General features: G+C 42.0%; 1 protein-coding gene across 1 annotated transcript in view; it reads left to right on the top strand.

Annotated features, from left to right (window-relative positions):
* PUS7 (pseudouridine synthase 7) overlaps positions 1-22785 on the top strand; it is a 51762-nt gene that overhangs the window by 9889 nt on the left and 19088 nt on the right. The window contains exons 5-7 of the mRNA XM_045793442.2: positions 3046-3190; positions 9651-9762; positions 11640-11717. Of these exons, the coding sequence (XP_045649398.2) occupies positions 3046-3190; positions 9651-9762; positions 11640-11717 (335 nt within the window). The remainder of the gene's footprint in view (positions 1-3045; positions 3191-9650; positions 9763-11639; positions 11718-22785) is intronic.

Below are 22785 nucleotides of genomic sequence, written 5' to 3'. Positions count from 1 at the left end.
AAGGGTTTATTAGAAAAATTACAGTTGTTAACAAAAGGATGACCTTGCTCTATTTGATCTAAAAGAGCATTACACTGAAAATGTTTTTTTCGGGGCACCTGGGTGGCTCAGTTGGTTAAGCGTCTGCCTTGGGCTCAGGTCATGATTCCAGTGACCTGGGATCAAGCCCCTTATCAGGCTTCTTGCTCAGCAGGGAGTTGCTTCTTACTCCCTCTCTGCCATTCCCCTCCTTGTGCTCTTTGGCGCTCTCTGTCAAATAAATAAATAAAATCTTTAAAAAAAAAAATAAAAATGTTTTTATCAGTGGCAGATAACCAGTATCTAGATAAACTATAGCCAAAAAAAGAAGCTATGTTTTTATTTTAAGAAAATTTTATATATGACCACAAATCAACAAAGAAATGTGTTGTTTGGGACCACAGAGTCGCCTTTCTGTCACATGGTGTCTGTAGCCAGAGGGCTGGGACAGCCTGACAAGGAGATGTGTGGCCTGATAGGGAGGCTGTGGCTCTGGCTGAGCCTCCTGCAGCCTCTGGCTCTCAGGTGGGTCTTTGAAGGGAGAGGAGTTGGGGAAAGAGAGAAGGGAAATTTTTTGCTCAACTTGAGTCTGCTTCTGCTGTTGAGGAAAAGAAGAGCTCAGCTACCAAATGGAATAGTGGATACCTTTTCAAAAGCTTTTGTTATGAAAATTTTATTCTTCTCAGTGCTGTCCAGTGGAATTATAATGTGAGCCATGTTTTTAATTTTAAACCTTCTAAGAACTTAATAAGAGACAGGTGAAATTAATTTTAACAGTGTGTTTTATTTACCCTAGTACATTTAAAATATCATTTCAGGACACCTATGTGGCTTAGTCAGTTAAGCATCCGACTCGTGATTTCGGCTCAGGTCACGGTCTCGGGGTCGTTAGATCCAGCCCCAGACTGGGCTCTGCACTCAGCTGGGAGTCTGCTTGAGATTCTACCTCTCCTGTGCCCTTCCCCCCACACTTGGTCTCTCGCTCGCTGTCACACTTTCTCTGGAATAAATAAATCTTTAAAAAAATAAAAAAATATCATTTCAATTGGTAATATTTTTTTACAATTACAAATCAGATGTTTTACTTTTTTTTTTTCCTACTTAATGGGCAGGATCCAGTGTTCTTTTATGCTGGTAACATAGCTCGGCACGACTAGCCACATGTCAGGTGCTCGGTTGCCTCTGTCGCTCATGGCTGCCATATGGGACAGAGCAGCTCTAGGTGATAAGATTTTAAGAATCTTGTAGCACAAGATTTTTAGAATGTTAAGTTTATGTTAAATTCATTTTGTACCATAGTTTAATGACTTACTTGATTTGGGGTTGTCTAAAATTCCCCCTTCCATCACTCCCAGTTAACCAGAGTTTACCATAACTTTTCAGAATTTATTATCTGCACCCAATCCTCATCTCCTCTTCCTCTGCACCGAAATGTCCCAAAAGTGTGTTGTAATTTTGGGGTTCGTCAATTGCTGAATTTACCTATGGACAAAATCTTCAGCAGTGCCAAAGAGAAAACTAAGAATTGTTCTGGAGAGCAGTCCAGGAGGATGCTTCCGGTTTCTCTTGCTTACGTAATGCAGTGGTAGATCTTAACCCCATAATGTGCATTTTCCTGTGTGGATGACAAAATTTACAGTCATCTACTGAAAGTTTTTACCTTTAAAGATGAACCCTGGGCAAATTTCCTTGTTTGTAAAATGAGGATGGACTTGCCGATTTTTGAAGTCTAAATACGTATTCGGTCATGTGCACAGTGTGATTCCAACTCAGTGTTCTCAGTAAATGCCGGATCTAGACTCATGTTTTGATATGAAAATGTCACGTGCCTGTAATTATAATGTAGTTTGTTTTCTTTTACGTTTTTAACTTTACAAAATATTATTAAGTTTAGCAAGTAGTTTCGTGTATCCTGTGTTTTTCAGCTTGCAGGTTGCAGTCCTTAGTGGATCATGGAATCAATTTAGTACGTCTTAACCAGTATTTGTGTAAATGCAGAACGATAAAATAGAAAATAACTGCATTGTACACAGTAAGGATAAATACTGTTTGGTCAGATTTTTTTTAGATTTTTAGTAAGGCATATATACATACATATTTCTGGCTGTCGAATCCAGGTGAGAAATGTACTTCTTAGTGTGAGACACATTCAGAAATTGAACAACAGTTTCTTTTCTTTTCTTTTCTTTTCTTTTCTTTTCTTTTCTTTTCTTTTCTTTTCAGGAGAGAACATGGGTGCAGCTGGTGGGGGTGGGGGGTGACAGAGGGAGAGAGAGAATCCTAAGCAGACTCCACCCCCAGTGCAGAGCTGGAGCCCAACGTGGGGCTCGGTCCCATGACCCTGAGATCATGATCTGAGCCGAAATCAAGAGTCAAGTTGTGTAACCGACTGAGCCATCCAGGCGCCCCTGAACAATAGTTCTATAACTAATAAGTTTACATTTTCTAGATGTTGATTTTGTTTTGTATTGTGAACAAATGTGCTAGAACGTCATCAGTATAAAATAGGATTCATTGTGGGGCAGCTGTAGATTGGACTGTTCAAGGGAGTGGAGTTTCTGATCTCTCAAAAGGCCCAGCTTGCTGACATTGCTGTCTGTGAGCTCTGAGTCCCTGAGCAGGAGTGTCTGTGATGGGTGCCTCCGGAGTCACACCAGCCTGGATTTCACATGTGGCGCCGCTGTCCTCCAGCTGTGTGACCTGGGACACATGCCTTTACTTCTCTCAGCCTTGTTTTCCTTCTCTCCAAGTAGGTATGGGGGTGGCATGGTAAGGAGATGATGGGGATTAAATAAGCCGATGACTGCGAAGTTCTTGGTACAGCGCCTGGCAGATGGTCCTGCTCAGTAAATAGGCTCTGAAGATGTGCAGCATTGCGAAGCTCTGAAAGATCCTGAAATCCTACGTGTGGACTTCTGTTACTTTGCACAGTTGATAACATGACTCGTGTTTTTACTGACTCATTAGTAATATTTCCCTGTTTGATGTTTGTTAAATCAGTAGTCACGTTATTTCTGTTTTTAATAGGTTATTGAGGACACCAAAGAGAAAAGAACCGTCATCCATCAAGCAATTAAATCTCTGTTTCCAGGATTAGAGACAAAAACGGAGGACAGGGAGGGGAAGAAATATATTGTAGCCTACCATGCAGCTGGGAAAAAGGCTCTGGCAAGTAAGTGTGTGAGTGACCTGGCACTACTTCTGTCCGGTGGTCATGGGTGGCATCCCACTCCTCCTGCTCTGTGCCCGTTCATGGTTAAGGGCTTCTTGGCTGTTAGGCAGGAAAGGATATTGATCGTGTCACTCCTTCAGAGAAGGTGGATAATAGCTTTCCCATTCACAGAGCAATCCTGCAGACTGCTTCTGGTAGGGGGCCCTAGGTCTCTTATGGGAGTCAAGACTTGCTGTAGTTACAGTGGTGCCTGGGAGGCAGTCCTAGGAATTTGATACGTTCCCTGAAGAGCAGAATGGGCTCAGCAGCAATTCAAGAAGAAAATGGAAGGATATTGCTCATTCTGTGTCTTAATGGAGGAAAGAAAGCTTTCAGATGAACCCAAAATCCCAGTGGCATATTTTCTGCAAAGTCCCTGTATTGGAAGAGCTGTGGTTTTCCAACCGTGAGTTTTTTCACTCATGCATTAAAAGCATGGACTATACAGGAAAGCACCCTTTCGCCCATGTTCATCTTTCGTTGTATATCATTCATTTGAAATGAGTGTGTCGTCAGTGAATCTCTTTGATATTTATGCTCTAATATGTTTTCTACAGCCATGAAAATTTCTACTTGCATATAACCTTAAGAAAAATTAGGTAATTTTTCTTCTTTTATCTGCCAAATCAGCAGGCAAAATTCTAATGAAAATGACGGGGAAAAAAGAGATTTCCTCACCCTCGTCCCCTACCCTTGATAGCTTTTATTAGGGAAGAGTTATTTCTAGATGTATTTGTCAGAGCAAAACGCCCAAAACTGTGTAACAAAAGACAATTCACGCTCTTCGTGCTTTGTCAGTATTCTCTTAGGTTAACTCTGTGAATGGATGAAGACTTAATTGTTTGTAACTATGATTCTAGTGAAATAAGGGCAGTATAAGAAAAATGGGAGCAGAAATAAGGTTTAGTGATGCCTGAAAAAAATAATATCGTCAGTTCAGTAAGTCTGGATAGTGACACAGAAATCCGAAATTTTGAGCAGGTGAGGAGGATAAGGTGGACATCGGAGGCCACTCCTCTGTGGATACTGCAAGAAAAATGAGATGATGTGTTCTGGAATGACTGAGGGCATGAGTTGTTAATTACTCCTCAGACCGCATACTAATGGTTTGGTTGTTGTACATTTCTCCGATGTCTGAGTCACAGTATAAAATAGTACTCCTGCCGGGGTTGTTCAGGAGCAGTAATCCCAGTGGAAAGTGATTTGAGTGATTTTTTTGCCTTCTCCCAAGATTGGCAGTTGGCTAGTAACTATCCTAGGTATAGAGAGGGTGTGGTGGTGCATTTAGTCTCAAGTCTCTCAAGGAGCCCAGGCTGAGGACGGCTGCTGGCAAGCTGTTCCTTGTAGAGAGGCAGTCCACGATGGTCACCCGCCCTCTTTCAAGGACAAGGTCTTAATTCTGCTGAGTGTGGTCATGAGGAAGCAGATTGGACTGGCTGCGGCTTGGAAATGATCTTTCTTTCTTAGAGGATGCCAGCTTTTGTGATCTGCAGGGTGTTAGGGCATTTATTTGCACATCACGGTGGCCCTTAGAGTTTTCCCACCCTTTCACCTTTAAGCGAGTGGTACCAGATCTCTCACGTTCTGTCTTTATCCACATTTTCTATGCTTAAGCCTCACCCACCTTCCTTTTTTTCGAAATAAAAAATTTCTTTACGATTTTTCGGGTGAGATGCTGAGCTCTGTAGGACATGAACCACCCTCCCGGTTTCCCTTGCACGTCTTCAGTAAAAGGAATTTCTCACGTTAACAGGAAGCATGAGGGCAGGTCACATTGGATTGTTACTTGCATAGAGTTCTAAACCTCTTGGGCTTGAGGTGTTTTGGCATTTGGTCAAAGTGGACTAGAGGTCTGAGCCGTTCTCTCCCACCTCCTCATAATCCCAGACAGACACTGGAGAGCCCGTGTTCATCTCTTGCAGATCCACTCCCACCATGCCTTAGTTAAACGCCATTGGAAAAGCCGGAGAGCCGGAATCCAGAGACTACTCTTCATGCCCCTGCACATAGAATCCAGTACCAATGACAGCTTATCCTTTTGGGCTACCTTGACTAGCATATGAATAAATTAGCTTGTAAAGCTTCATTACAAAACTAAGTTTATAGTGTTTTTAGAGCTCCTTTCCTGCCATACCCTGATATAAATTGTTACATGCGTGATCTAGGAGACTTGCAATATTCTCACCTAAACTTCTCTCAGCTAGAGCCATGCATCCTAAAACACAGGCATGGTGGATTCTAAATCATGGTGCCCAAACACCACAAATTACCAGCTGTTTTAGCTCCAATATTATGTTGTTAATCCAGTCTGATAGAGAGGGCACCTTGATTGACCTACCAAACCATACTTACGGTATTTTAATGAAAATAGCATATAATTATTCTAAGCCATGTAATCAGGTAAACTACTTTATATTTTCAGATAGAATGTATTCCAAATGCCTCTAAAAATACTTTTTAAAAAGACTTAAGTAAAAAAAAAATTTTTTTTTGACATGTAGAGGTTCCTGCATACTTTCTGAAATGAGTGGGTCCCAGCAGGGATACGCAGATCGAGGAATCCACAGACTCCAGAGGAAGGGCCAGACAGATAAAAAGGAAACTCCCCAGGACAGACTGGTGTTGTGGAATCCACAGGAAGAGAGAATGCCGATAATCAAAGTGCTTAGCGTGGAAAATATTACAGATGGGTCCAGCAAGATAAGAACTCTGAAATATATCCCATCAGTTTTTAGCCACATAGATATCATTGGTGTGTTTGCCATAGCAGCTCTAGTGGAATAGGGTTTGAAACCACTTTACACCATAGGCTGAGAGGGAAGGCACTAATTACGGAATGCTGTTCGAAGAAGGTGTAAAGGGGGGGCACCTGGCTGGCTCAGCCAGAGGAGCATGCGGCTCTTGGTCTCAGGGTCGTGAGTTTGAGCCCCACGTTGGGTGTAGAGATTACTTAAATAAATAAAGAAGCTTAAAAGAAGTAAGCTGTAAAGAGAGTGAGAAAGGAAAGCAACATGGTTGAGAGGGAGGCGTAAGCTCAACTTTTGAAATGGAAGAGCCCCGGGCGTATTAATACCCTAAAAGGGAAAGAGCCAGAAGTTCTGGGAGGAGAATGATAGTGTATGGAGCAGGATCCTGAGGAAGCTGGAAGGTCGGTGTGCAGGGATGCAATCCTGGAAATGGCCTTGAATAAGAAGGAAAGAATGTTCTGCATGCTACCCCATTGTGTCCTCTTTCTTGGGCTACATTTTTCCTTCCTTATTCATGACGATCTCTGTGCTCAGTACCTGAACCTTCCTGAATGTGGTTTCTTTTTCTCTGGTTTCTATTTCTACTGGACCGGTGCTGCCATATCAGACCATCAGAAGGTTGCTTCCTGTGATCTCAGCCTGAGAATTCTTTGCATTTACATTTTAAATCAGAGTGTCTCAAAAAAGTCTGAAAGTTATTTTAAATTCTCTTAAATTATAAAGCTACATACATGCTATTTAGCATTTTAAGGATTTGGAGTTTTAGAAAGTCAAATCACCCAGAAGTTGAGACTCGTTGATTTTCCGTTATTCAAAATATTCCCAGTTAACTAATGCAGATGCTTACTATTTTGTATACTTAGTGCACTTAGAAAAAGAATCCTCGTATCTGTTATTGACAGAGGAGATAATTGTATGCATGCTCAGTGCTTGGATTTGCTAATAAAAGATGCATGCCTGTGAGCCAAAACTCATACTCGGTTGTCATGGTTTCTCTTAAGGTATAATAGCATTTAGTTTCTTAGCATTGAGGCTTCATTTATTTCTCGCCATTATAGTTGATTGGGAATGTTCCTGAGGGGGGTCATTAAGGACAGATAAAGTTCCACTTCATCAATTCTGATCACAAGTTTTTTTTAACTTTTCATTATGGACATTTTCAAACAGGCACACAGAGTGTTAAGTATATATTGAACCACTGTGTACCCACCAACTACCTTAAACATTATTAACATTCTGTTGTTTTTGTTTGATCTTTTCTACCCACTAATTTTTCTTGTGGAGTGTTTTAAGGAAAATTCTACACAGCATTTCATTTCACTCATGAATACTTCAGTATGTATTTAGCAGCTAAGGGCTAAAATCCCAAACCATTATCACATCCTACATGATGAACAATAATTTCTTAATATCTAATACCCAGTGCACATTCAGTTTTTCCCTAGTTGTCTCAAAAATGTCTTTTACAATAGGTGACTTGTCAATGATACAAAAAAGGTCTGAACATTGCATTAAATAGATAAGTTTCTTAAATCACCTCAAATCCCTTGTAATTTATCAGTTCAAGAACTGTTTTCTGTAATGATTTTTCAAATTTTTATTGAATAAAAAAATCTTTATAACTCAATTCAGGAAACTCATAAAACGTAGAAAAACACAAAACAAAACAATAATTACATGCAGTGTCACCACCAAAAGATAATCACAAGTAGCACTTTGTGAAAACAAATCTCTAGATGGGGAAGCATTTTGTATTAGGTGTTTTTTTTTTTAAGCTTTTATTTAGATTCCTGTTAACATGCAGTGTAATATTAGTGTCAGGTAGACAGCATACTGTATTCACTCGTAAACCCTATGCTGCGTCCTGTGGGTACAGACAGTGCGGCTTTGAGGATGAACTGACATGCCCTTGTGAGGGAGACAGGGAGGCTGGTACCTGTAGGTGAGTTCTCTCCTCGTTCACTGTTTGCCTCTGCGACATTCCATTGTTAATGTCTGAATGGCTGTTAACCCACCACATAACTACCAGGTGCTGTAACAGTCCTTGGTAGAAACTTTCCATGCGCTCATTTGCATGTTCACCTCTAAAGCACTTTAATATTATTATCAATTAAACATTGCTCTCTTGTGCTCTTTATGCTGTGCATTTGGACAGAGGTCAGAACTGCAGCAGGTAAGAGCGGTTGGTGTTTCATGTAGAGAAAATGAAATGCCAATGATTATTCTCCCAAGTGCTAAGTAGAAGACAATTTTGCTTAACTGTGGTGAGCTGGAAGGAAAGCCAAAAATAATCCTCTTATTCACAATTTTCTGAGGATGCGTTGCGAGGAATTCACACGAAGAGCCAAAGAAATCCTCATAATATGTTTGTTCTCCAGGACAGAAGAGAGTCACATTCATATTTATCAGGAAGGAGAAGCAGCCAGCTGAGCATACATGCTATGGCAGTTTTCCAAGATGATTTACTGATTCATTTGTTCTTTGCGTTGTAGCGTCAATCACTAACCTATCAAGAGTGCTTTTGTTTTGACAAAGCCAAGTGTACCAGCAGCTTCAGTACCGGACATTTCTTAATGTCTGAAGAGGGCAGATTCATGAGTTCATGCTAAAGGATTATTTTTAGGGACAAAGACAAAGGAACATTTTTAAAAGAAGACTCTAAGAATTGTATGAAATCTTTTTTCACAGTTTTCCTTTGATGGAGTTACAGAAATCAAGTGAATTAGGTGTGTTTAGATAACAGTTGCAGCTGGAATATTATTGTACAGTGTCTGGAAATGGGGTTGTGGCTTACATATTTTTCCCAAAATATGTTGATTTTTCAAAATCAAAGTTTAAATCTAAATCCTAATGTTTTTTTAAAAATATGTCTGTAGATGATAGTACAATTTAAATTTTCATTTAAGAGAACACTTTTAAAGGTTCTCCAAAGCCCAGACATGTTGGTCAGTTTTCAAAAAGTTGAACAATCAAAGTAACTTGTAGGTCAGAAGTTCATGTTGAAAGTTAACATTTAACCTGGCTTAATTTTTAGAGTTTCTTTTTCCCCAAGGATAATGACCATTACATTTTGAAAGCCAGCCGCTCTGTCAGGTAAACATTTGTAAACCACCTAGGATTAACTCAACTTTTGTGAAGGAAGCGGCCTTTGGAAAACTTGAACCTGTCACCGAGGCAACTCCTCACAAGCTTTATCCCCATCCTTTCTGAGGCATCCAGCGTGCATGTGTGAACTCCCGGCTTGGGCTTGAGGCAAGGCTTATAGATGCCAACTGGAGTGCCGTTTCCCTCTGGACCGCGTGTGTTCTAGAAAGCCAGTACCCACCTAGAAGACACGTGCTTGTGAAGTCAACGCCACTGGGGAGCAGTGGACCCCTCTGTGTGAGGGTTGCTCTGTGTGAGGATTGCTGGTTAGTCTTACTCATTTGTCACACAGCCTGCCTTTCAGCTTTTGATTGTGACTATGGACAGATCATGTTGAGTCTCCAATCACAGGAAGTGTAATACCTGTAGCCCACACAGCTGTAACCACTTAACCTGTGTTTCTTGTCAGACTAGATCGGATTGCTCACTCAGAGGTTCTCTAGCAAAAAATGAGCTTGTAGGTTTCATAAGCAAAAGCTTAGATCACTTTTGTTATGGTCTATATAACATTTAATTTTCTTGTTTTTAAGATCCAAGAAAGCATTCTTGGCCAAAATCTAGGGGAAGTTACTGCCACTTTGTACTGTACAAGGAAAACAAAGACACCATGGATGCTATTAATGTGCTGTCCAAATATTTACGGTTAGTATCTCATTCTTGTGCTGACACAAAATGACAACACGGGAATTCATTTTTCTCTTTCCATGCTAATGAAAAAGGAGCGGGAAGATAGGCGAACAGATAGCAAATGTGCTCCCCCCAGTTATAGTTTCCTTAGACAATAGGTGAATTTAAAAAAAATTTTTTTAACCTCTGTGCATATTTCTAGTGATTCAAGTTGGAAATTTGGTAAGTTAATAGTTCACATACTGGTCCATCCAGCTGAAAATAAATATTAACTTGCTTCCTAGAAAGCCTACACTTTGGTGTGTTCGCAGGGATTTGCTTAACTAGACTGTGAACTCTTAATGCTTGGAGATTGAAGACTTGAGACCAGTCGGATTTCCTCCTAGGAATGCAGAAAGAGCAGGTGTGGGGCTCCTGGGTGGCTGCCTTCGGCTCAGGGCGTGATCCCAGCGTTCTGGGATCGAGCCCCACATCAGGCTCCTCCGCTAGGAGCCTGCTTCTTCCTCTCCCACTCCCCCTGCTTGTGTTCCCTCTCTCTCTGGCTGTCTCTATCTCTGTCGAATAAATAAATAAAATCTTTAAAAAAAAAAAAAAAAAACAGGTGTGAGTCTCTGAGGATGGGCCAGTGTCGAAGACTTGTTCTTTACTCATGTTCTTCGCTCGTGTTTTTCACTCATGTTTTTCAGTCGTGGGTATGGGCACCACTGCCAGTCTGTGTGCAACGGATGTTTACTTTTTGATACATACTTAACCCAGTTTAAACATGGTACACAGTGTGTCGGTTTGCTGTGGCCACCGTAACAAAATACCACAGACTGGGTGGCTTCAATAACAGAAATGAATTTTCTCACAGCTCTGGAGACTAGAAGTCCCAGGATCAAGGTGTTGGCGGGTTTGGGTTTTTTTCTGAGGCCTCTCCTTGGCTTATAGATGGCCACCTTCTCTCTATGTCCTCCCATGGTTTTCCCTCCGTGTGTGTGCGTCCCCAGAGTCCGTGTGTCCAGATTTTCTCTTCATAGGAACAGATTGAATAAGGGCCCACCCAGCAGCCTCATTCTAAATGAAATCCTCTTTAAAGGCCCTCTCCAAGTGCAACTACATTCTGAGGTACTGGGGGTCAGGGCCGGTAGGGCTGTATTTCAGCCAGTAGGGTGAGGTACCCTCTAAGGGACATTTTATTTTACTCTAGGTGCTAGCTCTCTGGGAGTCAGTGGAGCCTGTCTGGACCTGGGCCTGGGAGGATAGACCCTTGTGGAGGGCCTTCCTCTGAGATCTGCAGTTGGGGAATGCTCAGAGTTCAAGAAATTTGTCCTGTCCTTTTCCTTTTCATGTGGAGCAGTTTTCTTAGTTAACTAGCTTACTTACATCTTTTTTTTTTTTTACTTCTTTTTTTTACTTACATCTTTATATCAAAAATATTCAGATCCCTATTTTTAGCATTTGGTCTTTTTTATGCAAACAAATAGCATGTATTTATGGAAACTTCACATTATTATTAACTTATTAAACACTGAAGATAATAAAATTTTCAGAGTGGTCCATGATGTATCTAGAATGAATTTCTCTTTACCTTCACTGTCGTGTCATGTAGTGAATGGCCAATGATCGGCAGGAAGTGCATTCTTTCCTTTTTGGTTACTGGCTAGCCAAGTCTTCCAATGGCCGTTTTTCTCATAGGCACAAACATCCTAAGCCCTGCTAAGAAGGGAGCTGTCCAGGCATCATTTACTTTCTTAGCTTGCACATTATGTTTTCCTGGGTACATTTTTAAATCAAGTTTCTCCTTACTCTTCTATTCTATTATGATTTTATTTACTTTGAACCTTAAATCATGAGAAATAGAATTTCCTAATGGTGTGCCACTTCATATGGTTTTGTTTTTGTTTTAACAGAGTCAAACCAAACATATTCTCCTACATGGGAACCAAAGATAAAAGGGCCATAACCGTTCAAGAGATTGCTGTTCTCAAGTAAGTACCGAGTACATATCGGAATTCGTTCTGCAGAAACCTTAGTATCACCTTCCACAGTTCTCACATTTGCTGTGGGGTTTATCTCTTCCCTTTTTTTTTCTTTCTTCTTATTCTTTTTTTTTTTTTTAGATTTTCATTTATTTGAGAGAGAGCGTAGGGAGAGGGGAAGAGAGGGAAAGGGATAAGCAGGCTCCTCGCTGAGCCCAAAGCCTAAAGCAAGGCTTGACCTCACAACCCTGAGATCATGATCTGAACTGAAATCGAGTCGGACACTTAACCCTTCTGAGCCACCCAGGTGCCGCATCTCTTACCCCCTTTAAATGGTGTCTCTGCCTATTTGAAAAATCACTTTTTATTTTTTTCTTCTTGCTTATCTGTATTTCCTAATGTTTTTAGGAGCAAACAGGTATTATTTGTGTGATTTTTAAATGACTTTTGTGGTAGAGCCAAGAGAATAAGTGCTGCTTCCTTGCTGTCCTTTTTTGTTCATTCATTATTAAATATAAGTTACTTAAAATTTAACTACAAAGCAGTGAATGAGCTCTTTTGTTACACACTGGGGATATACAGATGAAAAGATGGTCTGTGCATTTGAAGCAATTATAATTTAATGGAGCAGACAGACAGGTAAACCAGAGCTTATCACACAGTGAGATAAATGCTAAAATACAGGTGCATTGGGGGCATTAGGGTAGGCCAAGGAAGGCTTTCACAGAAAATGGGATGTTCGAGTTTTAATCTTTTTTTTTTTTAAGATTTTTATTTATTTATTCGACAGAGATAGAGACAGCCAGCGAGAGAGGCAACACAAGCAGGGGGAGTGGGAGAGGAAGAAGCAGGCTCCTAGCGGAGAAGCCTGATGTGGGGCTCGGTCCCAGAACGCTGGGATCACACCCTGAGCCGAAGGCAGACGCTTAACGACTACGCCACCCAGGCGCCCCCCCCCCCCTCGAGTTTTAATCTAATCAGGGCCTCTCTGCCTTCACCAGCGACATTTTGGAATGGATAATTCTTTGTTGTGGGGGTCATCCTGTGCATGGCAGGGCTTTTAGCAGCAGCCCTGGGCTCTACCCACTAGATGTCAGTAGCATCCCCCCCCACCCCCCACCCTCCAATTGTGACAACCAAAAATGTCTCTAGACTTTGCCAAATGTCCCTTGAAGGGCAGAATAGCCTGTGGTTGAGAGCCACTGGTCTAGATTCTAGAAGGACAAATAGGAGTTTCCTGGAGCTGTGGAGGGTCTAGGGTTGCTTGTTTAAACCAAGAAAATACCTCATGAAAAGATGCTGGAAAGGAGTTGGGGAGCACCACACATTTGGTACCTGGCAGGTACTTTAGTCTTGTGGGAGCTCGCAAGAAATCAGGATCCTCAGGGGCCCTGTAGGTCGTGGTGTGGATCTTGGACTTGACCATGATCTAAACGGAGGGCGTTGTGTTGAGAGGCAGGACTAGGGGTTGTAATGAGAGCAAGTGGGTGACCCTGGAGTTCGGGGCTGTTGCCGTGTCCTGGGGGCTCTGAACCCAGCCAGTTGAGTGAAAGGAAGGGGAAGAGATGAATTTATAGCCACGTGAAGTCAGACAAATTCAGGCTTTCATCTTATGCACACACACAGACACGCACATACAAACACACACACCCCAAGGTAAGGAGTGGTGGGAGGAAGAAAAAGGGGCAGGAGGAAACTTCTGAGGGTTATGCGTATATTCATTATCTTGAATGTGGTGATGGGTTCATGGGCTTATTTACATGATAAATCTTGTACATTTGGAATATGTACAGTTACCACACGTTAATTATACTGTAATGACAAAGGAAGTCCTCTGCGCTTGCTGTCCCCACTTAAATATGTATATTGATTTGTAACCCCCTTATCCTTTCATTAAGAATTTGAGGCGCCTTTCCTCTTTACCCCACGATCCCCTGTAGTCTCCTTCTTTCCCATCACTTGAAATGGTGACGGGATTAAGCATCTGGTTGTATCCTAATGGATTTTCCAGCCCTTTTCCTCCTTGACCTTGGGATGGAGGCATGATGTAGTCGTGAAAGCAGAGTGAGAACATCTCTCTGTGACGTCACTGACGGTGTGTGCACACGTTGACGGGTTTGAAAGAGAGCGGCAGGAGACAGCTGAAGATGTTCTGCGTGGTGGCTTGTTCTTTTCTGTCCTGTTGATGCACAGACTGTGGAGTCATCTGCTGAGTGGAGGGGCAGGAGTGGGGAAGGGAACTTGAAAAGGGCGTGAGGATTTGAAACTGCCGCTGCAGGTAGTGGGCCAGTGGGCTAGCCAGAAACTCTAAAGGGTTAGGGGGAACAGCGGGGACTCAGGGGCTCTGGTGTTTCCATGCTCAGTATCTAAAATATCGTTGTAGTCAACTCCTGTGCTTTCTGGCTGGTTCTGCAGATTTTTTTCATCTAAGTTAAAAAATAAGTTAAAAAAATAATAAGTTCGGAGCACCTGGCTGGCTCAGTCAGTAGAGCGTGCAACTCTTGATATCCAGGTTGTGAGTTCGAGCACCATGCCGGGTGTGGAGATTACTTAAAGATAATATCTTTTTAATATGAAATAAATGAGTTAGTTGTTTTATTTTCCTCACAGAAGGAATTAGGTAGAAAATGAAAGTTTTGCCGTAATTGTACTCCCTTAGAGATTGCCTTGTTCACAGCTTGGTATATTTTTGTGGGGGACTCTTTTTTCCTTGTGAACTGAAATATTTATATAAAATGTTTTCTTGTGAACAGTAAATGATATACCTCTTTCACTTTTAGTACATAGCAAAAGATATTTAAGATATGGTGAATCCTAATTTCTGAACTGTTACTCTATTTTTGGATGTTGACATTGTTTCCCATTTCTTGCTATTATAAGCAATTCCATGACAGACATATTGGTAGCTAAATCTTGGCCCACATCTGTGAAAACTTCATTAAGATAAACTTAGCAGAGAGGGGGGCTGCGTGGCTCAGTCGGTTAAGCATCTGCCTTCGTCTCAGGTCATGATCCCAGGGTCCTGGGATTGAGTCTCGTGTAGGGCTCCTAGCTCAGCGAGGAGTCTGCTTTTCCCTGTCCTCTGCCTGCTGCTCCCCCTGCTTGTGATTTCTCACTTTCAAATAAATAAATAAAATCTTTTTTTTTTTGTTTAAAGATTTTATTTATTTATTTGACAGAGCCAGTGACAGAGGGAACACAAGCTGGGGGAGTGAGAGAGGGAGAAGCAGGCTCCCAGCAGAGCAGGGAGCCCGATGTGGGGCTGGATCCCAGGACCCTGGGATAACGTCCTGAGCCGAAGGCAGACGCTTAACAACTGAGCCACTCAGGTGCCCCCCAAAATAAAATCTTTTTAAAAAGATAAGCTTAGCAGTGGAATTCTGATTTAAAGGAAATATGAAACTCGAGGTTTTGGGGTTTTGTTAGGAAAGCCAAATTGCCTGACGGAAAGGTGGTACCAATTTATCACCTTTATTTTGCTTCCCCAGAATCCTCCCTAACAAGTGTTATGGTTTTAAAAAAAAAAAAATCCTTTGCTAATTTGAGGGTCAAAAATGGGCATCTCATTATTTTATACTGCATTATATGATGTGAAATCTTTGACTATTTGTAGTGAAGATATTTCTTTCTCTTCTTGGTAGCCACCAGGTGTCATACTTCATCATAGTGCTGCTCTGTCTCCATAGCCCTTTGCTGCTTTTCTCATCTTCCTGTTGACTTAGTAAGAAACTATATTAGACACCTAAGCGTTGGCCTTTGGAAAGCACATAGCACTTATCTCGCGGATGCAGGCGACACCCTTCGTTTGCTTAATGGATACACAGGGCCAGGCAGTTTGGCCTTTCCCGTGAGAACGGGTAGACAGGATAAACCCACTCTGCCACACGGGGGTTTTAATTATTGCTGAATCGCTCATTCTGAGGGATAAGCAGCGTTTCTTTTCAGCTTCGTTATAACTCTCCAGCCACCTCGTAATTTTAACAGGATCTCCAGCAGGAACAGCCTCGTTCAGAATGATTTGTTTCTTTTCCTGCCTCTTCCTGCCAGTCTCCTTTCTGAGCCTGGGCCAGTGTTTTGCTGGCTTTGTTAATAAAGGCTTTTTGTGCAATGTGTTGCTTAGGTTGGCTCCTGATGTTTAAAAGTGAGGTTTTTAGTAGTCCCAAGTTAGTCACAGAATTCGCTATGATTTTACAACCGTAGAGCTCTGTCGAAGATCATCAGAATTAAAACTGTGAGCAGTGTCATGAAGATACCGTCAACACCATTCAACCTCTGCTCAGGGAGCGCCCGTCCTGTAAGAATGAGTATACCTCTTGCTTTCTGCTGTGCCAGCGGGATTCAGAAATATGTGTCTGTTGTGTGTTTGAGAAGAGGCAACAGAGTGTGCGTCAGCCATAAAAAGAAATGAAGTACTGACATATATTACAATATGGACGGGTCTTTTTTTTTAAGATTTGATTTATTTATTTGAGAAAGAGAGCAAGTATGAGCTGGGGGAGGGGGCAGAGGGAGAAGCCGACTGCCCGCTGAACAGGTAGCCTGATGTGGGGCTCAATCCCAGGACCTTGGGATCATGACCTGAGCCGAAAGCAGACATTTAATGGCTGAGCCACCCAGGTGCCCAACATGGATGAATCTTTTTTTTTTTTTTTTAAGATTTTTTTTATTTATTTGACAGAGAGAGACAGACAGCAAGAGAGGGAACACAAGCAGGGAGAGTGGGAGAGGAAGAAGCAGGTTCCCAGCAGAGCAGGGAGCCCGATGCGGGGCTCGATCCCAGGACTCTGGGATCACGCCCTGAGCCAAAGACAGACACTTAATGACTGAGCCACCCAGGTGCCCCCCAACATGGATGAATCTTAAAAGCATGATGCTAAGTAAAAGAAGTCAGACACAAAAGGCCACATACACGATTACATTTATATGAAATGTCCATAATAGGGAAATGTATAGAGACAGAGTACATGAGTGGTTGACAGGGGCGGCAGGGAGAGGGAATGGGGTTAATAGGTGTAGGGTTTTGTTTGGGGTGATGGAAATGTTCTGGGATTAGATAGTGGTAACAGTTGCACAACATTCTGAATATACTAAAAGCCACCGAACTGAATACTTCATAATGGTTAAAGTGATAAATTTTAGGGTATATTAATTTTATCTCAAAAAAAACCCAAAAAACAACAGAGCTGTCAGGTACTTGCATGGCTATCAGGGAGTACTCTCCAGAGCCTCTCCAGAGCTGCCAAGTTGGCTTAACTGTTGTTTGTTTCTGCAATAGCAGTTCCTGACCAAAGAGGGGCTCTGTCGTCCTCGTCCTCACTCTGGCCCTCCTGATCCTCTGCTTCCTGGACTCCTTGGGATATAATTCCTGGATGAATTTGTGCCACTGTCCGCATACATATGCAGATAAGGACCTGGTGCCTTTTCTCCTGGACCTGCCGCCTCTGAGCGGCTTGCCAGGGCTGAACTAGACCTGCTTTATAACGTTTGGTCCTCGGATTGGATGTGGTGAGGGGGGATAATGGAGTAGGAGCTCTGCTTATTTCCCAGCTTCTCTGGCTAGCTTCCTACATTTTATATTAATCAATGGGGCAATGACAGATTTTTTTCCTCAAGAAATTTGGTCAGGCTGCTTTTGCACATACTGAGCTAGGAAACAAGTATACTGATTGATATGCAGCAAAGGGGTGATTGAGTGTCTTCAGAAAGTATAGGGAAATCTTCAGCAAAGAAAAAGAGAGTTTCATGTGATGAATTGGCTAGCTGGTCTTATATAGATGAATTTTAAACAGTTGAACTCAGTGAACGGCATGTTTTTAACTAAGGACTAAGAAACTTTGCCATCAGTTTTTCCTGTAACGTTGGGACCTCAGAGACTGCAGGGCAGAGACGCACACCTGTGTGGGGCTGCTTCCGTGATGAGCTACTTTGGGTGTATAGACCAGGCACTTGGGGCAGAGCTCGGCCTTTCATGCCGGCCCCGGTTCCCCGGCTCCACATCCAGACACACACCCGCCCCCAGCGCCTGCATTTCCAGGCCAAAGCCGGAACATGGCTCCTGACAGCAGGAATGAGCTCAAGGACTAGTCCTGGAAAACAGTCCAGAGTGTGAAGTGTGTCATTCCACACGGCGAAGCACAAATACGTTTGTTGTAGTTCTCAGAGTAGATGTCTATTCGGAGGAAATCTGAATTTAGAGAAAGTTAAAACCATCATATGCACAATGATGTAACATGCAGCATTATTTGTGATTTTCAAAAATTGTGAACAACCCAAATAGCCCAAATCGGAGAATCTTAAATAAAATGAATGGTTAAATAAGTAAGTTTCAAGCATTGTTTTCAACCATGTTAGATTCTTTCTTTCTCTTTTTTTTTTTAAGATTTTATTTATTTATTTGACAGAGAGCACAAGCAGGGGGAGGAGCAGAGGGAGAGGGAGAAGCAGGCTTCTTGCTGAGCAGGGAGCCCGATGAGGGGCTTGATCCCAGGACCCTGAGATTGTGACCTGAGCTGAAGGCAGACACTCAACCAACTGAGCCACCCAGGTGCACCACATTAGATTATTCCTTAAAAAAACAAAACAAAGCAAAACCTTTTTACTAAAGTAGAGATGTAAGTTGTCATAACAATATAAAAATATTCTAACATGACAAAATATGAAAATCTCAAATGAAAAGCCAATGTTTTATTTATTGAGGAAATACCAGAAGGATTTCATTTAGAGCCAGAACAAAATAAATAAAGATGATCACACTATTACCACTCTTTTTTTGTTGTTCTGGACTATAATGCAAACAAACAAAATTAAGAAGGGTCACCTGGCTGGCTCAATCAGTAGAATACGCGACTCTTTTTTTTTTTAAAGATTTTATTTATTTATTTGACAGAGATAGAGACAGCCAGCGAGAGAGGGAACACAAGCAGGGGGAGTGGGAGAGGAAGAAGCAGGCTCATAGCGGAGGAGCCTGACATGGGGCTCGATCCCATAACGCCGGGATCACTCCCTGAGCCGAAGGCAGACGCCCAACCGCTGTGCCACCCAGGCGCCCCTGAATATGCGACTCTTGATCTTGAGGTTGTGAGTTCGAGCCCCCTGTCGGGTGTAGAGATTACTTCAAAAAAAAAAAAAAATCTTAAAAAAATATTTTTTTATACATTTTTTTAAAAAAGATTTTACTTATTTATTTGTGAGAGAGAGAGCAAGAGCGTGAGCCCAAGCAGGGGGAGTGGGAGGCAGAGCAGGCAGAACAGGCAGAGGGAGAAGCAGGCTCCCCACTGAGCAGGGAGCCTGTTGTGGGACTCAGTCCCAGGATCCTGGGATCATGACCTGAGGCAAAGGCAGGCGCTTAACCACCTGAGCCACCCAGGCGTCCCTAAAATTTTTTTTAAGAAATAGGTGTTGTAAAAATTAAAAGGGAGATGGCCAAATCGCAGTTTTTGTCATTGATAATTATTTCTACTCCAAAGAGTTGACTGAAAGTTATATAAGATAAAAAAGATTAATGTACAAAACGTAATATGAAGACAATAGCTAGTTAGAAATTATAATGGAAAAGAAGTTTTTTTACACAAAAGGATAAAAAAGAATGTACGTAGGAACATTTTTTTATATATATAGGATTTTTATGAAGAAAATTTTGATATACTATTGAGAGATGTAAAAGAACTGAATGAATGAATGAATGATACAACCTGTTCTTAGGTACATATAAATGTCTTTTCTTCTTGAATAAATGTATACATTTATGCTGCTACTAGAGAGAATAACAGTACAATGGTATTGTTTAAGTTAATCATAAAGCAAATGTAGGAAACTTGAGATGAAAACTGGCTATAGAAATTCTGGAAAAAGTCACTAACAAAGGGGAATTAACCTCAGTATATATTAGAGCATATTCTAGAAATATTACAGTTAAAGCAGTTTGATCTTGGCACATAAATTGGTAGAATAATTAGAAACCCAGATCCATCCACAGATTTAGTATGTATTCAAAGTAGCATTTAAAGTTAGCCGAGCGGGGTGCCCGAGTGGCTTAGTCATTAAGCATCTGCCTTCTGCTCAGGTCATGATCCCAAGGTCCTGGGATCCAGCCCCACATTGGGCTCCCTGCTCAGTGGGAGGCTTGCTTCTCCCTCTCCCACTCCCCCTGCTTGTGTTCCCTCTCTCGCTGTTCTCTCTCTGTCAAATAAATAAAATCTTTAAAAAATAAAGTAAAATCAGCAGACGGAGTTCCCTGGGTGGCTCAATCTGTTAAGCATCTGCCTTTGGCTCAGGTCATAATCTCAGGGTCCTGGGATCGAGTCCCGCATCGGGCTCTCTGCTCAGCGGGGAGCCTGCTTCTCCCTCCGCCGCTCCCCCTGCTTGTGGTATCTCCATCTTTCTCTCTCTCTGTCAAATAAATAAAATTTTAAAAAATAAATCAGCAGAGAAAAAAATGGTTGAGTCAATGAATGTTGTTGAGATAACTGACTAGCCATCTAAGAAAAAAAAATTGGCTCCTTACCTCAGTTCCCTATTCTAAATAAATTCCAGGTGAATCAAAAACTTAAACATAAAAAGAAAAAACTGCACAAAAGAATCAGTGATGATGCTTTTGTATGTCTCCACTGAGTAGGTCACGTGGCAGTGCTTTGTCAGATTTTTTTTTTTCTCGCATAAAGAAAACTTTTATTTGAAGCAAAGAAGGAGATCACTGGGAATGGCTTGCAAAGCCGTGACTCCGCTTTGCCAGATATTAACAAAGCCGGTTCAAAAGCAGCACCAGCCACAGTATCACTGCACACAGATGCAGGCAAATAAATATGTATATTTTTTGTAGCCAGTTCCTTGGTGCAGTTTTTATACTCCACAGTCTGCTTTTCTAAAAGGCCATAAAGCAGAAAGGCGTGTGTGTGATACTGTTAATTTAAAATGTGGAGCCCACGCCACTGAGCAGCTGCTGACATGGTTGCCAGTTTGTGTGTGAAAAACACTTTCCCTGTTCTTTCCTTCACCTCCTTGTTGCTTAGGATGAGGAGACCTCCATGATTTAAAGCCCAGGCGAGAGCAGGAAAACCTTCCCGAGTCAGCGTGACCTCTCTCGTAGCCCCCTCCTTCGTAAGGGACCCACTTTTGGCATCAGAAGTGGACTGGGGAAGGAGGAACAGAAGCTTCCACTCAACGCCCCTGGAACAGCAGTGCCCCGAGGTCTTTTTATTCCCCCCCACCCACAACCAGTGTAAACTTAGAACACCCCCGTAATGAAGATTAGTGTGCTGGTGAATGCGTGGAGGCCAGCTCTGAATGAGGTGTGATAGGAAGTAATCACTACCAGGAAGCCAAAAGGAAAAAAGGAAAGGTGCCCTTTTTACTGAAAACAAAACAAAACCAAAAACTGTCGAAGGACTCTATTTGCTCTTGGGAAACTTTAAAAAAAATGATCACTGGCTAGGGATACCCTTTCTCTGTCTTAAGCCTCAGAACTATTCTTTTTTTTCAAGATTTTATTTATTTGACAGAGCGAGAAGAGAGGGAGAGGCAGACTCCCCACTGAGCAGGGAGCCGGACATGGGGCTGGATCCCACGACCGCAGTATCATGACCTGAGCTGAAGGCAGACGCTTAACTGACTGAGCCACCCAGGCACCCGAGCCTTAGAACTATTTAAAAAAAAGAGATTCATGAGCATAACTAAAATTTTACTTTTTCGTCCTTATTTATGAAAGAACGCCATCTGAGGAGGAATGGTAGATAGAGAAAAACACTTTCACATCAACACACTAGTTTTTGCTTCAGGCAGGAAGAATCCTGGGGTGCCTGAACAGACGGATGAAAGACTATGGGGAACAGGATAATCCACCTAGGAGGAAAGGCCCCTTTACACTGGAAAAAACTAGCACATACCATTCTAACCCAGTGATTAATTTATCACCATCGGTGATGGACAAACTGAACATTATTGCCTTCTGCTGGGATACACTGTAAAGGCCATAGCCTCACCTAAGTAATGTGTTTATCTGAATCTAATCACGAGGAAGCAGTGAAATCCGCATGTAAAGTCATGGTGTGAAACAGCTGGCCTGGATTCTGCTAAAAGTCAGATACCAACAGAAAGCAAAAGGCTGGGCCGATCCAGACAGCTTAGTGGACACTAACTGGACGTCACAATAGCAGTGTGTGGTCCCTTGGTTAGATCCTCAGTTCAGGGAGCTTAAAAAAAAAATCGAAAGGATGTTATCAGGTAATTGGGTGAGTGTGGATATGCACTGCCTGTCAGTAGTGTTGAATTCACGTTAGGCTTCCTGAGTGTGACCTGCTTGGGGAGGCGTCTAGGAGACACACAGGGGTCACTAGGGGTAAGGTGTGATATCTGCAACACACTCAAAATCTTTCAGTGAAGTATTTAGATCTTACATTTGTGTTTATGTTTGTGCATATGTGTGTAATGTGTGCGGTGTTCATAGATTAGAAAGAGATATATAAAGTTGGGGGGGAAAGTTAGCAATTGGTAAATCTCCTGGGAAGTATAAGGTTACAGTGTTGCCATTTTTCTCCAGTTCTGAATTTTTTTAAATAAAACAAGTGGGAAATTTTCTAATGTATAAACTACTATAAGTTAACTAAACTCAGAGCGCCCGGGTGGCTCAGTCAGTGAAGTGTCTGCCTTTGGCTCAGGTCATGATCCCATGGTCCTGGGATTGAGCCCCACGTTGGGCTCCCTGCTCAGCTCTCTCCCCAGCTCATGCTCTCTCTCAAATAAATAGACTCTTTTAAAAAATAAACTCACAAAATGGGAGATAATATTTGCGAACTATGTGGTAAAGGACAGATTTCCTTACTCTGTGAAAACAGTAAGAAAAATAGTAACAATCCAAAATAGGTCAAAAAATAGGTAACAGGACAGACAGGCAGTTCACAGCCAACATATGCAGAAATGTTTAACCTCACAACAGGAAGTAGTGTGCAAATAAAAACCAAGGAAATACCATTTTTAACGGTCTGGCAGACCTCAAAAAGGTTTATAATTGGCTATGGGAGTAGACACAGGGACGAGGCAGTAGGCACTTACATGTTAATAGTGTGAGCATAAATTGATAAAA

This window comes from Ursus americanus, chromosome 3 (genome assembly GCF_024610735.1).
Source record: "Ursus americanus isolate L20-20 chromosome 3, mUrsAme1.1.p, whole genome shotgun sequence".
Lineage (NCBI taxonomy): Eukaryota > Metazoa > Chordata > Mammalia > Carnivora > Ursidae > Ursus > Ursus americanus.
The sequence above is the reverse complement of the archived record's forward strand: the minus strand, read 5'-3'. Positions and strand labels throughout refer to the sequence as shown.